This window comes from Rhagoletis zephyria, unplaced genomic scaffold (assembly GCF_001687245.7).
Source record: "Rhagoletis zephyria isolate East Lansing unplaced genomic scaffold, Rhagoletis_zephyria_1.1 Rzeph_scaffold_00295, whole genome shotgun sequence".
Classification (NCBI taxonomy): Eukaryota; Metazoa; Arthropoda; class Insecta; order Diptera; family Tephritidae; genus Rhagoletis; species Rhagoletis zephyria.
The window spans coordinates 71,891-89,920 of NW_016157379.1; the positions used below are offsets into that span (position 1 = coordinate 71,891).

The following is an 18,030-nucleotide window of genomic DNA, read 5'->3' on the forward strand; positions in this document are numbered from 1 at the left end:
NTTGCATTTGTTGTTTCTCTCGGTTCGGTGTCATTTTTGTACTTTTTTCCGCTATATTCGTGTGTAGTTTACATACTTTTCTGTATGCTTGTGTGTGTGTGTGTGTGTGTGTGTGTCTGTATCTGTGGAGTTAAAAGGTTTTGTGCATTTCAACTGCAACAAGTTGAAGACTATCTTAAAAAGTTGCACACTTCAGTTTCATAATACAAAATCTCGACATTTCACACACTAGCATGCCCATATGGAATTTCCTTACTCCTTTCATTCTACAATCAGTCCATCCACGCATTCATTTTATTCGTCCGTCGCAACGGTAACACACGCTCGCCCGTCCGTCCACACTCAATCTTTCTCAGGCACTTTCCATTGCAGATGCTTGCCACGATCGTACAAATTTTTGAGCGCGCTGGTGAATTTCTTTTCCGCCGTCAATTTCAGGTAATGCTTGTACAGCTGCAATGTGGTGCGCGCATCTTCGACGGAGTCATGAGTTTCCGATTGTATTTTTGTTCCTAAGAAATGAAGAAGGAGAGTTTCGACTCATAATTCTAACACTATTTATTTACCCAAAAAGTGCCAAGCGAGAAATCTTAGCGATACCATGCGATGATGTGGTAGATGGAATAGATGCACAGTATCGATAATTTGCTCCGACGGCACATAAATGTTAATTACTCTGAAAAATTAAATATACAAATTATTTATTTAAATTTGTTTTAAATAACTTCCGATGTGGCAATTAATTTTACAATCTACATACATAGATAATTACATCTTAATGGCTATGAACTTATATTTGGTTACCAAATACTTACACGGCTCAACAAAATTTGGACGAATTTCATCTCGAAATCGGGACTGACCTCTTCTTATAGATTTTTTGATACTAACTTCAAGTCCATTTAAAAAAATGTTTCTAGTTCGTCTAGTTTTTGAGAAACAAACCATTACAAACCATCGCAAAATACCCAATTTCAAAAATTAATTTGGAAGTAGTTTTTGCGAAGAAAAAATCGCCTATTAATGAAAGTACAATTCGTCTGATGGATTCTACCTCATGTCGATGACTTGAATAGAAAGGAGTGAGAAAATACAGGAAAAGTAAAAAAAAGTCAGTTCTTATGTAGCAGGTATTTGTTTTCAATGTAGTTTAATTAAAATTTAAAATTGCGCGGATTTCAGTTGAAAATATATATTCATTAAATTTTCATTTTACTATACTGTGTATTTTACTTTTACGGAATATTTTTCACTAATTTCTCCTATACAATTAATATGAGCATACATTAACAAGTAATTTTTAGCAAAAAAAAAAACCGACTTCAACTCCCATATAAAAAAAAAATATATATATATATATCTCATGATCCGCTGATCGGATCTGACGTGGTCCAAAGTTATGCGGTAACATACATAAAAAATAAAAATAAAAAAAATAAAATATTCCGACGAACTGATAACCTCCTCCTTTTTTGGAAGTCGGTTAAAAACACTGTACAGCACTCGGCTGGGTATTGGACCAAACCAACTTTTTATAAGAGATTGAGTCATAAGTAAAAAGATTATTTTCTCCGTTTTTCGAAGTTAGTCTCCAAAATCGAGATATGGGACTTCGAAGTCCGAAATTGGACCTTTTGTAAAAAATAATTTTTAATTATTGCATGTAAAAAGCAAAAAAAGTAAAAATACAGACGTGGTCCGCCTTTGGCTTTATTTTTATGGTGTATAACTTTTTTTGTGAAACTTAAATAACAGGTGATATGAGGGGTCAAAGGTCAGATCTTCGAAAAATTATAAACTTAATATTTCAGAAATTTTTGAACTGATTTTTAAAAGATTCATATCGTTGTAAAGGTGATTTAACCCCCTTTTTGATATGCATATTTTTATACTTCGTATATAAAAATTTGAGAAAAAACATATTTAAAGGACAAAATACCTTTTTTTGTATAAAAAAAAATATTTTAAACAGAAAAAATTACTAACCGATTTTTAAAAGATTGGTATCGTCGTAAAGGCGATTAAACCCCCTTTCTTCTGATATGCATACTTGTATACTCCGTGAATACAAATTGAGAAAACACAATTTAAAGGAAAATTAACTTTTTTTCAAAAAATATTTTAAACAAAAAAATACTCACCGATTTTACAAAAATTTACATCGTTGTTAAGGCGATTAAATCCCCTTTCGTTTAATATGCATATTTGTATACTTCGTATATAACAATTAAAAAAAAAAATACATTTTAAGCAACAAATACCTTTTTTTTATAAAAACAAATTTTATATATATTTTTTTTAAATCAGTTAAAAATTGTTTGAAATATAAGGAATTTAATTTTTCGAAGACCTGAACTTTGACTCCTTATAGCACCTGTAATATAAGTTTGCACCAAAAAAAATGGTTTGGTCAAATACCCAGAGGAAAAGTTGGTTTTGCACAGTGAAATGAATAAACAATTCATTGACGCGACGTAGAATCCATCAGATGAATTAGCTTTTCATTAAAGGTATCCACACACCTATGCGATTCTGTTGATGCCAATGTGTTCCGACCACAGTTTTAATTGAGGAACCACACACACGATTTTGCTGCGGCGATTATTCGAACATTCACAGTTCTTCTTTTCGTCGTGGCGAANAAAAAAAAAATACATTTTAAGCAACAAATACCTTTTTTTTATAAAAACAAATTTTATATATATTTTTTTTAAATCAGTTAAAAATTGTTTGAAATATAAGGAATTTAATTTTTCGAAGACCTGAACTTTGACTCCTTATAGCACCTGTAATATAAGTTTGCACCAAAAAAAATGGTTTGGTCAAATACCCAGAGGAAAAGTTGGTTTTGCACAGTGAAATGAATAAACAATTCATTGACGCGACGTAGAATCCATCAGATGAATTGGCTTTTCATTAAAGGTATCCACACACCTATACGATTCTGTTGATGCCAATGTGTTCCGACCACAGTTTTAAATGAGGAACCACACACACGATTTTGCTGCGGCGATTTATTCGCAGTTCTTCTTTTCGTCGTGGCGAAATCGCAGACGGCCGCATTTTCAGAACGAAAGAGGTCAATAGAAGGATTTTACAATATTAAAACAAAATTTTACGTAAGAAAACAAAACATGTTTGATGTAGAAAAGTTAAGAATCTTATTTTTGTTGAAAAATATTTTTTGTTTATCTATAAATTGACAGTTTTTACTGCGATAAAATCGGAGAGATGTGTGCGTAAAGCTGATGCCAGATAAAACTTTGTAGCTTTGCGTGACATTTATAAATTTGCCAGCAAAGCGCCAGACGCAAAAGGTATGCCACAATGAACGCCAAGAAATCAATTTTGCACTGCTTTTTTACTCGTCAAAATTGCTGTGGATTTAAGATATTTTGCTTTAAAATTATCAGCAATGTAATTGAGTTTTATGTTTCAGCATGAATACTCGAATTTGGACGAAACAAAATAAATATTAAACCGGCTGATTGTCAAAGCGCGCAAAAAGATGGGAGTTGGCCATCTTTTCGCTTCGCGCTGCAGCTTCAATGATCTATGTGGCATGCTTTGTGCATTTTCATACAATTCATCTTAGCTGTCAAAGCGAATCTGTCACGTAAAGCGAAGCAAACGTTTTATGTGGCATCAGCTTAATTGCGTTGTCGAAGCAGTAACGTCTGTAGCATCAAAAACGGTTTCTTCGAAAAAACTACGACCAGATTCGTTTTCTTTTTAATTTTTCAAAATTACTTTTTTCGATACTTCAACAGTTTATTTTTCTCAAAAACTAGGGGTCTTAGAAAAATTTTGTAAATGAACTTAAAATCAGCCTAAAAAAATATATTAGATGAGATCGGTCCCGATTTCGAGATCAAACTCGTCCAAATTTTGTTGAACCATAATAATATTATTAGGTTTGTTTCGTTGTTGGTAGTATTATACGAAGCTTATGCTTATTATTTTGATTCACTTGAATAGGCTTTTAACACAATGAAAAGACTAGATTTTACCAACAAGAACATACCCTTCATTTTAATGCTACTACATAATACTTTTAGTTTTGGGTACTATATCCTTAATTCTAATGTATGCAAAAAAACTCAAATCCGGAAAACAACTCTACAAAAAATTAAGGACATATCGCTGCTTAAATACCACTTTAATAGCCGGAAAGAAAAACTGCCAATCATCACATAGGTTGTGTGACACACAAACTTTATAAAACATCCAATTCCAAATATTTTCCATTAAGTTTAGGTCCTGTGAATAGGACGAACTCTCACTTTGCTTCGTTATCCTCGTTTTTACAGCTCCTATGGTGCGAATCGGTGCGTAATTTTGTTAACATATGTTAAAAAATGTCCTTAATACTTGTTTTGCATGAATTATTCGTAATTTTGGAAGCCTGAAATATTATTTCAACTGCACGGAACTACGATATCGCACTTCGGACCGCCATATTCTCTTCGAGGAAACAAACAAGGTTCGTCGTTTCAAAAATCGTGACAATTATTATTAAATTCGTTGTAGCCATCAAAATCAAACTTTTCTTCAGAAAAAAAACGCTATTTTCTAGTTGTCCTTTCAGGCATGCGAGCTGTTCAAAATTCCAGCCATGTATGCCCTTTTTGACATTTTCTGAACACAAGTGTATTGAGTTCCCTTGTGATATCATCATCACCAACATTTTTCATTCGTTTTGGTCCAATATCTCGACAATAAGATGCTGACCTCGTAAAGGACTTTTGTTATTTCCATCTGGCTATGGTGCTCTGGCTCCATTTCATGCTTTTTTTATGCGAATCTATATCCTTTATCCTTTAAATTCTTAAAAAGGTTTCAATTTCAATAACTTTACTATACACATATGTAAATGAATGATTCAAAATAGTAAGCATAATTTTCGTGTAGTTTGATAAAAAGTGGAATAAAATCCTAAGTAATCAAGGTGTTTTCTCCATTTTCACTGCTTTTCTTCAAAATTAATAATTCTTCAAAATTAGATCAAAAATAAACTTCTCTGATGCCCACAAGTACAGATATAAGCTTGGATCATGAGATCAAGTGAAGCGGGGTGTATATAAATTATTTGGCGCAAGTAAAAAATAAAGATCTATGTACATATATTTCATTCCTTTGTGTTCCGGCGTGTATAAAAAAATGTTGCATGGTTGAAATCCGCGTAAACAGTTCTATCAATCCACATTTGTGTTTTTTTTTAGAGCTAAACATTTTAATTTCTATTATAGCAGCTTTAATAGCCATACAATTGGAATTACTTATCCAGTGAGTAGGGCAATGGAAACGGCTTCAAATATTAAATTCATACTTTGTACAAAATAACGAATTTCCGCAAAATACATTAGGCGTATTCTCTGAGTCTTGCAAAGCCCTTGCACAATGCACAGATTGCACGGAGTCGGAAAACGTAAATGTCAATATTTATCCAACCTCTAACAACGCTAAAATGCAAAAAAAAATTTTCCCGGGACACGTAAGCTTCTTAAGTTTGGGTCGTAGATTGAGGATCTGAATACCGTTTTTCTAGATCAGGTCATTTTGCAAACATACTTTAATTTTGAGTTTGCATTGCGAATGAAAAAAATTCAAACTGTATCATGGAAAATGTTACTCATACGCCATGTACGAGAATGTACGAGTACGGCCGTGTACGATGTGGCATATGAGTAATATTATTTCCTGGCTCTATTGCATACAATTTCATTTAACCATTCAAAAATTGTTTATTTATCCATCGCTTTTCATCGCTAGTTGTTTCAGTTTTTGGCAAATGAACAGGCTTTAATACAAGCGACAAAAGATTTGATAATTTTTTCCTTGTTATAGATTAATTATTTTTACCATAGAAATATTTTGGGCAAATGACCCGATCTAGAAAAACGGTATACAGATCCGTAATATACCACCCAATCTTTAGTTCACTTGTTTCCGCGTTTTTTTGTTTCATTTCAAAACTTAGGATTTTCCTAACATTTTAATTGAATCATGTGTCTCTCCAGTACCGCTCAATTGTCACCCGCGCGTCGCTGTATACAGCAGCTGCATTGCACTATTCGTCATACTGGTTGTTTCTACATGGTTGGGGGTTCGATTATTCGAATTTTTTCCAAAACCGGTTTTTGAGTTATTCGAAATAAAGTAATTTGAAAAAAAAACGGTTCTTAATTATTAAATTCAGAAAAACCGGTTAGACCAGATATTTGCGTTAAAATTTTCGCGTTTTGATGACGCTTTCAGTTTATCAGAAATAAAGACGGAAATGGAATAGAACTATTAAAATCAGGGAAAAGACAATTAAATGGAATAAATTCAAAGTTTTTTGAAACACTAGTAAAGCAAAAATTAGATCTAATAAATATTTAGAAGCTTTGGGATCAACTGATTTTTCCGAAGTGGCTAAAAACCTTACAGGTGTTCTTACACGATATGTATTTGCATCTGCAAATGTGACTTTTTCAATACATATGTAATTGTGTATGTCTGTCAAAATCACAGCCTTTATTTAACTATTTAAAAATACGTTCTTTGAAAACGAAATGAACTAAACTCAGATGATTCAATCTGTGTGTCAGATGAAAATAGAAACATTTCTATTTCGTATGTGCATCTGCTTTGTACAGAAACAAATCTAATTTGCCTTTACACGATATGTTGACATTTCTATATGAAAAAAATGTCATTTACACATGCAAATACATATCGTGTAAGAATACCTTAACCTTGCCTTTTTTAAGTATTTTTTAAAACACACATTTTTATTTAAGCACTAGGACTGATGTAGTAGTCAAAGTTCAAAAGGGGCATATTATATTTCAAAAAACTAATTTTACTTTAATTTTGCTGCCTTTTCTACTATGAGGCGATTTCTTAGAGGCTCGTATATAAGGCCTGCTGCACTGAACAATTGCTCACCTGGAACGCTGGCAGGTGGAGCGCTCAAATATTTGCGGGCCAGATGGGGTTTTCACTGAAACGAGCTCGTTTTTCTTTAAGATAGACCTTCAATTGAGCTTTAATTTCACATTTTTTAATGTCTTTAGATTCTAAATACGAGCCTTCGCTTTCACTGGAGGAATTTAAAATTATTTCTAGGTTGCTTATAAGACTTTTTTGGCAGTATGTACTTGTAAAAGGCCCATCAATGTTGCTTGGTATACTACTCTTAACCTTTTAGCCGGTTATTGTCCGCACCCTGTCATAACTTGCCGCAAAATTCTGTGTTTTCTTGATAAATTATTTGTAAAGAAATTTTATCAAGTAAAAGCTCCCATCTCATTCTGTGTCAAGATTTATAAAATAAAAAGCTCTCCGATTTCTACAAGAGGGGAATTAATTTCAATGTCACATATGAAAAATATGAATTTAAAAGCAAAAAAGCTTTTGACTGCCGTAGCCGAGTAGATAGAGACGTCGGCTATAAATTCTGTGTATCCCAGGTTCAAATGCTGGCACATGCAGTATATAAATGATAGAAACAAATTTTTTAATAAACAAAATTTATAAGTTTTGTATGAAATTTCAATTTGTAAACGCTTGTCCATGACATTTTTCATCTTGATTATTTAATTAAGAGCTTTTGATTTCTGTGCCAATTCTTGAAAAATAATAAAAAATTTACAAATTATAAACATTATTTATTTATCAAGTGCACAGAATCGGGCTGTTAGAGCCATTTCAACAATATTAGAGTGGACTCTCTGCACATGTACACATTCGCATTCGCAAAACAGTCGTATCATTTGATGCGAATGGGTAAAATTATGCGAATAATTCGCATAACGAATACGAATGCAAATATTCGCAACATCCCTGGTATATACATACAAATTTATTGATGTTGGAAAAGCATCAAAACTTTGGCAACTGCAAATTTCGCAAAATTCGAAAAAAACAGCCAATCTGCAAAACCGATGAGTATATCTGGATTCAGGGATATAAATATGCCCTAGAAATATGAATGCCGTTCTTGTCTTTTTATAAACCAGAGTATACAAAGATTTTCTATTCGCACAACCAATTTACAAATGAGTACCCACCTGTAGTTCCAGATACTAGAAATTTCTGTCTAATTTTGTTTAAAAATAAAACGCATGGATACTTTATATTAATACGTTTAGGAATACGGCCCGAACAACTAAAAACTTAAGGTTTCGAGATTTATGAATTTAGTGGCAAAATAAAAACTACAGGTCAAGCGGGCAATATAAATATTATTAAAGTGTAGTGTAAATGCAAATATTATTTGTAAGCAAAAAAAGTTTCACCACACCTGAAATCATTTTTCAATCCATGTCCAAGAAAAATAACACCAACATCCACTAAATACTTCAACTTTTGATATGAATTTTTGAGCGCTGTCAGTCGTTTACTGCTAAAGTTCGCGTCCAAATCACCCGGTTTTATCCCCGAAAATTGTGTTAGGTAATCGACGACCTTCTCCTGCGTTGATATGTAATCGTCCATGAAAGGTACACCTTCATCAGGACCTTGACTGGAGGCAACATAAAGCATATTTGAATAAGTAAACAAATGCCAAGATGTGTGCCATATGAACTTAAGGAACAGATTTTCAATTATCAATCAACTAAAAAAGCAACTCAATTAAGCAAATTAACACCATTAATAATAATAATAAAAATTAGGGAATTAAAGTTTGTAAGCAATGCTTGAAGCTGCTGCTCGAATTACGGCATAGTTGGTGTGTATTCGGGTTCGATTTTGATCGATTAAAGCTTCCAGCATCACTTTTAATTTCAACACGCCCACACACACCAACTACCAGCAACTTCGCATTCTGTTTGTTGTACATATATGGGTATCTTGAGACGACAGCGCTGTTTATCCGCTTACCCGCGTATGCATGAAATACGCGCCACACTCATGTGACATGGTTTTATGGTTGCTGTTTTGCCATCCGGACGTATTTCGTTCTCTTCGGGATTCAATGTGACAAATTCAGCATCCATAGCGACCAAATCACCTGCCTGTGGCATTTCATTCGTTTGCAATGGCTTAAATAATACATCGCCCATGCTGTTTGGCGCTGGCGCTAGCTGTACAGGATTTGTTATATCCTGCAATAAGGGTAAGGTAATGATAAATAAATTAAATTTATTTTAGCATTTCTAACCAAAAACACCAAGAACGAAAGAAACGAATGTCGTCATTTGTTCGATTTTTTTTTTTATAAAGTAAAGAAAGAAAGAAAGCAAAAGATACTTAGTTTACTTGTATGAATGGGTTATGATGGGCAAATTCCGTTTCCGTGCTGATGCTTTGTATATCACTTTTCGCAGCTGCTGTAACTGTAGCTGTAGCTGTGGTTACAGCAGGCGTGATAGATGGAACTGGCGCATCCGTACTTATGCTGCTGTAGAAAAGTACACAAGGCACTTTCCAATCGAGGGTAAACCAAACAGATTCTTGTATTGAAACTGGTGAGACGCTGGAAATTAAATTGCAGGTAATGCGGTAATTAAAAAGGGTATATATTGTTTACGTTAAAATTAGAGGACATTTACTTGCCTGAAATCATTAAAAATATACCATTGTTGTTGCTCTTCACCACTGTTGCCGCCAGCCGCCATTTTCAATGTATGATATTTTTTACTTACTTTAATCAGCGAAACCAAATTCTTTTGGGTGCCATCGTCGATTTGGCAGACCACTGCATGCAATCCATATTCACGAAATGAATCGTTGTTGGAAGCTACCGAAAGGAAGAAGTTAGAAACTTAGAATAATATTTTAAATATAGATATGAATTAATTTTCCGTAAAACATATTTGCTGTCGTCAGGGCAAAATTTTTCTTGACATTGAAATTGTAATGCACCTTTTTGTTTTTGTGAAGCTCAACTAATGGTAGGCCCAGGAAACGTGTTGTTTCAACGGGGTTGTACCAAAGTGAGACGGAGTTAGCTGGCATACATAATATGACCAACTTTTTTACAGCTCAAAGAGATAAAGAAACTGAAAACCGAACACAGTATGAATGTAATGAGAAAATCGTAAAAGCAGAATATGCGAAAACGGTAACAGTGTACCAATTCAACAAATAAATTTTAATTTGATATTTCAAAATATTAATATTTTCTAAACTGCGTAACCGATTTAAAAGCTAATGATGTCAAAATAAAGACAATTCAAGTTGATATGTAAAAATAAATAAAATTTAAAGAGAATTGCATAACTGTAACGTCTACAATTCGCAAATAATATGGCACCAATCAATAAATATGATGGAACTTCGGTAAATTTTAGTATTCTTCCTTCCACTCTCAGAAATACATGGTTATAATAGTTCTGTTCGCTATGCAAAAGCCAGTAAGAATTAGCGAGTAGCAAAATTCAAAGAATAAGGTATCTTACTCTCCCAAAGAGTGAAACTTACTAAGTTTTGCGCGAACAGGAGGGCTGAATTTCAAACGTCAATTGCTTTGCATACCTACAAAGTATAATGTTCCATAACGCCGAACTACAAAATATTGACAATGTATACTTTTCCAAAACGCATCCGAAAATTTATCGAAACGCATCGCTAGAGCAATCAGCGCATCAGAAACATCGTTTGTTATTTGTTACCACTGGTGTTTTAAAAATGGAAAATTCAGAAAAAATATTAATTGCTATATTAAAATATGCAACGTATATGGTTGCAAGGTGTCGCAACTCTGCATATACAAACAGTTGTATTGATACGTTTTGGAAGTCAGCCGATTTATCAAACTTTTGCTAGCTTCACTGCCAGCTGGCGTCCACGGTTGCATTACGAACATAATAAATTTTTTAAATTATTTCACAACAACAACAAAACAGGACCTATACGTATATTTCCTCTTATTCTGTCTTTCTTCAACATACGCTTTAATCTCTTTGTGGAAGTCACTGTCGGAATACCTATATCGACAGTGGTGTCAACTGCGTTCAGATTACGAATATAGTTTTTTCAGCCGAGTACCTTTCAAATGTTTGGAATTATTAAATTAATTGAATAAGCAAATATTTACATACTTCTTTCATTAGTAAATCGCAACAGCATTGTTAATTTTTAAATTTAACGAACTTGTTGATTCAAATTATTGTTGACAAAAATGCAACCGTGTGCCACCATCCTGCTTCCCCTTCCCCCCAAATGAAATGTCAAAATTGTTCTCTCTCCTTGCAAGTTTTACTGTTTTTTTGGCCAAACGAACACGATTTGGTAAGAAACTGGTAGCAACTTGTATAAGTTGTTTGCTTAGCAAACACTCATAATAAAAATTGCAAACATAAAGTGGTGCAAATTCTACAATTTTCGGTGTAACTTTCCCATTGTTCAAAAAATTCGTTTTTCGAATGGATGCTGCAATATCCAGAGCGAAGTTGGGCGAAGTGCGACTCTGTGGTTGTGTTCCAAAACATCCTCCACAGGTCGGGAGACGATGCAAGTCGAGACTGACTCCCTGAGACCCCGGCGATCACGCGGTACTGTATTTACAATTGCAGTTGTATGCGCCGAGAAGGAGAGCAGTACTGTCGAAAGCAAATCCGAGATTTTTTGGGTTACTCACCGTCGGAATTGGGTCGCCATCGACATGAATTGCTACCTGTAGTCTGGCTGCCTTCGTCTAGGTGGTAAATAGGGTTGCCGAGGACTTCGTAGGGGAAAGGGTTAAGCTCCTTGCATGAGGGAGCGTGAAATTTCGCTGAGATAACTGTTTACTTTCGACACAAGTCATCAATTGCATTCCGAGACGCCATTATCAAGCAGTCGTCAGCATAGAAGACAATTGAAACTCCCTCTGGTGTGTGATGGACTTTGATATGTAATAATTAAACAGCAGCTTGGAAAGGACACCACCCTGTGGAACCCCCTGTTGAATTTTCTTCCATTTACTGGTTTTGTCTCTGAAAATTACTGCCGAATTGCGACCACTCAGATAATTCGCTGACCCAAGTTTGAGTCCCTGTGAGAGTCTGAAGTGGATGACGGTGTCAAACACACAAATGACAAATCCATCGATGTTAGGACTGTTCTCTCACAGAACGGTTTCGGTTGTGTAGACGGTTGTCTAAGACGGTTGTCTAGGTGTTTATGGTGGTAAGTGCTGTTGTTGTACTGTGCACTATACGAAACCCATGCTGATGCCTGGTTGGGGTCAGGTGGTTCATATAGTATGGGAGTAGCAAGGCATAGTGCCTTCGCTACCGGGGAAAGGAGGATTGTAGGTCGATAAGACTCTCTTTTGTTAGCCCCGATATGCCGGGTTTAAGCAGGGGGACCACTCTCCCTGTTTTACAGATATCTGGAACGATGAGAGTGACCTTGGAAAAATAAGGGATCTTGAAGAGATAGTCTACTTCTGCAGAATCCAATTTTTTCAGCATCAGTATGCATATTGCGTCGGATCCAATGGCTTTTGGCTTTGGCCTTCCCAATGGAACCTGAACTGTCGGCTAAAGTAGCTCGCGCAGCGCTCCGAGAGAGATTTCCACTATGTCGTCGCGCTTCGTCGGGTTCTTCTCAGTTCTTATGTACGTTCACAAGTTGCCGAATCTCCGCGTTGAGATCCCTAATACGGGGATTTCCGGGATCGGCCTGACGAAGGTTGTCGCGCTCATCGGTTAGGGCAGCCGTTTCAGATGGAAAATTCGGGTGTCTGAAATACATCCAGCTGATGAAGCCGGCTGCAACAGCAGTGAAACCCGTGCAGAAATTACGTTCGCAAACATGCACGTCGGTTGGCGTGTTGAATTTTGCTGAAATTTATACATTTATCCACCAAAGTCGTTTGATAAAGTGATGAACTTTGGTTAAATAGATTTCCATACAAAGTTTGACAGTTCATTTATCAAAATGATAAATTTATCACTTTATCAAGTTTATCAAGAGTTTATCACTTTTGATGAAGACCCCTAACGGCCGGGTCTACGTAACCGAAACGACCCAGATTTATATTTGGCCAAGGATCGTCACTCCAACAACACTCCCCAAAACCCTTTGAGGTCCTTGTATGTTGCTACAACAACAACAACCCCTAATATGTTAGTGTTTGGCCGAGCTTCTCCTCCGATTTGTTGCGTGGGCATTGATGTTGTGCCAGAAAGGCCGTCCCTACTGTTTTACGCCAACTATCGACAGATACTTTTCTGTAAGTAACCAATTCGGTGTCTGTCGTAGAAACAACGGTCAACATTGGCTTATTTTGGGGTCAATTTTGAGCCCTTAAAGTGCTTTAGCAACTTATGATTTGCAGATATAACTTTAATTTTCGGGATAAAGGTTCTATGGGCAGTAGAAATATTGTCGTGTACAAATTTTATATAAATTTAACCAATATTGAGCATTTTAAGGCAAAAAAATTTTGAAAAAATTTGCAAATTTTTTTTTATTGCCAAAATGCTCGAAAACCGCTCGAATGATTTTATTTTTGTTTTCTTTAGTCAAAAATGCAGGTCTTTTCCTTCGTTTGGTATATAGGAAGTATTGGTTGATTCGAAGTATGTTTATTTTATTTAAATATATGGGCATAAAAGATTTTCCATACAAAATCACTTCGTCATCACTCTGCAAACACGTGCATGCGTTGGAAGTGAGAGAAGGAGACAAAAAGTATGTGCGTGTAGGTATTTCGGCTTTTGAGTGACTGATGGCGCAATATTTATAACCTAATCGTAGCGTATGTATGCAAATACATACATACGTACATATGTTGATTGCAGTAAATGTGGATTTGTTTTTCTTTTAGTAATCTATGTACATATGTATGAATGCATAATACGTGAAAACTTTTTCGTCACATCAGATCCGTACCGTTCGTTCGATTTTACAAAATGAGCTATCAAATTGAAGGGCTTGGCCTGTGGATGTGCAATAACTTATTATTTTTTTCAAAAAGTGTTGCGACCTGATAAAAAAATTAAGTACAAAAAATTTTTAAGTTAAATCAGTTATTACACTATGAGTAGCGATCGAAATGGTTTTGAGAAGGCTTTATTTCTTAACTTTATGTGGGATGCTTTCCACCTGTTTCAAAAAGCAAGTTCGACTTAAATAAAGGCAGAAAATTGAAATGTATATTCTGATATGGATGTCATACGAAAGAGGTTGTGGTTTGAAATATTTTTCAGAGGGTTGCCGCCTTGTTACAAAGTTAGGTTCAATATAAGCAATAGGTTAAATAAATTATTTCAATGTGTATGTAAATCAAAATTGCTTTGAAGAAACTTTATTTCCAAACTGCATGTAGGAGGGTTGTCACCTGATTTTATAATTCAATTCAATTTCAATTAAGAGTATTAGATAATTAAATATGTATCACAATACAAGTGTCAGACGAAAAAGGTTTAACGAGGTTTTGGTTTAAAAATAATTTGAACGGGATTGCCACAAGTTTGAAAAGTCGAATTAATTTAAGTTATATGAAATGTTGAAATATTGGCGTCAAACAAAGGAGTATGAAGAAAATTTAGTTTCACCATCTATAACATTAAAGTGGGTTTACACCTATGTAAAAATTATCAAATTATTAAAATTATTTAATAAATCAAATTTGTTATTAAAGTATGGGTATAAATTTACATGGGTGAAAAATGTTTTTTCTTAACTTTATTTAACAGAGTCGCCATATGATTTAGAAATTAAATTAAACTTTAACTAAGGGAAATAGATATACAATTTAAATATGTTTCGCAATATGACTGTCAGTCGAAGAAGGCTAAACAAGGTTTTGTTTTTAAAATATTTGATTAGGGTTGCCATCTATTTTAAAATTGGAATTTAATAGAAGTATGCATAAGTTAAATGAAATATTAAAACATGAAGTGAAACGTTAATATTAATAATATTAAAGAGGGTTGCCACCTGTTTAAAAAGCTAAACTTAAATTATTTACTAAGTTAAAGGCACTTATTAAAAATATGGGTATCAAATGAAATGGGTTTAAAAAGGTTTTATTTCTGAACTGTATTTAGGAGCGTTGTCGCTTATTTAAAAAAGCAAGTTTAACTTAATTCATCAGGCACATGAAATATGTAGGTATCACAATATCAGACGCAAGAGATTTGTTTATTTTTGAACTATATCTAGGAGGATTTCCAGCTGATTCAGAGGTCTTAGCTAATTAATGCACAAATCCGAAGATAGGGAAGACGAGCCCGAACACCAAGGAGAATACTAATACGGGGACCTAAGCTAATACAAAAAGTAATATAAATTTCAGCAGTATGAAAGGAAATAAAAACAATCGTAATAGTGACACACGTCATCGCATACATATATCTATTTATAAGCTGATGGTACATATGAGTGAAGTTAATGTGGATATGCTTCTCTATTATATTAATATTTTGCAATTCATATTGATTTATTAAATTCAATTCAATACAATCAGAACGAATATTTCATATACCGTTTTTAACTTTAATGTGATCTTAATAATATCACGTATTCTACGTTTAAGTTTAGCGCCTGTGTCTCCGATACAGCCTGCAGGTCAAGACGAATGCGCTCGACTGATCCTTTTTTTTTTGGATTTTTGTATCGATATTTGGGATATGGAGTCCTTTTATTCCGGTATTAATGGGCACGCGATATTTTTAGAGCCATACGTTAAATGAGTACCATATCGTATCGATACTTTCGGTTCGATATCGTATCCCTAATGGTTAGATCGCCGAAACAGCCGGACCCGAGTCATTCCGATACGTAGAACCGGCTATCGTGGGAATGATATATTGGTCTTATGATATATTGAGCAGAAATTAAAAACAAAAACAATTTCAAAACTGAGAACAAAAGAACGTCAGGTGAATGAGGTCGTAATCAGTGAGGTAAAGTATCTTGGTAAAATCAAGGACTATAAGCTTCTATGGAAATCTCACGGTGCAAACACATCAAAAGCTACGAGGGGACCTGTCATTCCCACGACAGCCGGTTCTACGTACCGGAATGACTCGCGTTTCAACCGACCAAGGGCTGTTGTTTCGGCGACCTAACCCCGTTTAGGTCGGCGAAGTATCTCAGAAGTTGTTCGTCCATAGGGCTACATTCGCTACGTTTTCTTCTACTCAGGGCTGGCATCGAGTCAAACCCAGGGCCAGAAACCTACACTTGCTGTGTATGCCAGAGACGACTACACCACAACTCCGGCGCCTATTATGAGTTACATTCGATCTTCGACTGTGGTCGAAAGTGCTGATCGAACGAATTTTGATTTGGTATTATGGCGCTCATTCGATGAAGAATAGCGCTATTGTGAACTTCGCTCGTTTATGTTCTTCACAATAGCATATTTTTCACCGTTGAGAAGCTTTGTTTACAAATCGAGCAAACTAAATAGTGTGCTTATACATATTTATGTAAATTTGTGCAAATTAAAATGAAATAAAAAGAAAGCAAGTTTATAAAAACGTGGTAAAAATTAGTACAACGAAGTTCTGGGGTTCAACGATTCGTAAGAGGATGAGAGTTTAGTGAACTGACCAGGAGTAGTAAATGTTTAAGAGAGTTTAAGTGTAGTCTTTACAATATATTTTGACATAAAATATATTTAAGAAATTTGTCTGCAGATTTACTAAAAACTTCCGACTGTCTAAAGAGGCGTTTGTGAGCCAAATCTATTTAAAATATTTTAAAACTATCCACAGCTCTATGATTTGTTCTCAGAGATCGTGCCAACTGAGTATTGGGATTTTCCTTCACAAGTAAAGCAGCCTTTCGAGCTTGTGTTTTGTATTCACGACGTTAAAACTGCATGAAATTGATAAAAAAAATTGTTTAAAATTAGTGTCTACCCGCCAAGAAGTAAGAAAACAAATGCAAAATCATACATTTTTCACAATTTTCTAACACTTCGCTACCACATCGAAAGCAAAATTCTGTTCGACAGAAAATTCGATACTCAACGAAAATTTCGACACGATTGCATAGCTCATAATACGAATTTCACTTTCGATCTTCGACAACCAGCGAAGATCGAAAATCGAATGCAACTCATAATAAGGGCCTCCACCTCTGTCAAGTGCAACGCTTGCGAGGGGGGAGTCACCTCAGAGTCTGCTCCGGACTACGGACACATCGGCAGTGGACCACGTCTTTTGTGGCCCCCTGCTGCTCTAACAGAGCAGCCTCCACGGCTAACCCCAGTCCACCTGAGCAGCCCCACACAAACACCAAAGCACAACAGCACAACACAATAGACTACACCACAACGGCTACAGACCACAGAACACACACAATTGCACCACCACCCACACGCCGCCGCCAACAACTCCTGGTTCCCCCTACAATCTGCACGGTATGTCAGACCAGGATATTCCGTAATGTGACATCAGTCAAGTGCAACACCTGCCTTGGCTGGTGCCACTTTAGGGCATGCTCAGGTCTGCGTACCACGCGAGATTGGACGGGGAACTTCGAGGGCCCGTGTTGCGCTGCTCGGTCGCAGACTTCAATTGCGACGCCCCCCACCACCACCACAGGGCGGCAATCACCTCAGCAGCACACACAGCCAACGGCGGCAAGAACATACACCTCACTTACACCCCACATCACGACACGTCTCCCGAACCACATGAAGCTCCTTCAATTTAACTGCAACGGGCTACAGAGCAAGATTGAGGAGATAACCGTCTTTATGTGTCGGCATGGTATATTGATAGCTGCGGTCCAAGAGACGAAGTTGCACAGCAATTCAACTTTGTTGAATTGCGCCGGGTACAACGTGCACCGTCGAGATCGCGAGCGAGATAATGGTGGTGGCTTAGCGTTCATCACGCACCACACCGTACAGTATCGTCTTATCGAAGCAGACATCGACGGCAGGGATACCACCCTAGAATGTCAGGGCATTGCTATCCGGTCAGGCGATGTTGACCTCGAAATATTTAACGTTTATATACCCCCTGTCACCTGCTGCCCGGCAGGATATCACCCTGACATAGGTGCGCTCCTCAGAGCTGAAAACCGTATGGTAGTAGGCGACTTTAATGCGCACTTTAATCTTTGGCACTCAAGCCTGTCAAACGA

General features: G+C 35.9%; 1 protein-coding gene across 4 annotated transcripts in view; it reads right to left on the reverse strand.

Annotated features, from left to right (window-relative positions):
- Position 1: 1 nt before the first annotated feature.
- PAN2 (PAN2-PAN3 deadenylation complex catalytic subunit PAN2) overlaps positions 2-18,030 on the reverse strand; it is a 25,623-nt gene continuing 7,594 nt past the window's right edge. For 2 of the 4 annotated variants that reach the window (XM_017610253.1, XM_017610252.1), the window contains exons 14-19: positions 9,547-9,730; positions 9,250-9,466; positions 8,872-9,095; positions 8,291-8,512; positions 567-676; positions 2-512 (exon numbers count right to left, since the gene is read on the reverse strand). In XM_017610253.1, coding sequence (XP_017465742.1) covers positions 343-512; positions 567-676; positions 8,291-8,512; positions 8,872-9,095; positions 9,250-9,466; positions 9,547-9,730 — 1,127 coding nt within the window. In that variant the 3' untranslated portion in view covers positions 2-342. Of the gene's footprint in view, positions 513-566; positions 677-8,290; positions 8,513-8,871; positions 9,096-9,249; positions 9,467-9,546; positions 9,731-18,030 lie in introns of those variants that run through there. The other 2 variants (XM_017610254.1, XM_017610255.1) reach the window with 2 other exon arrangements.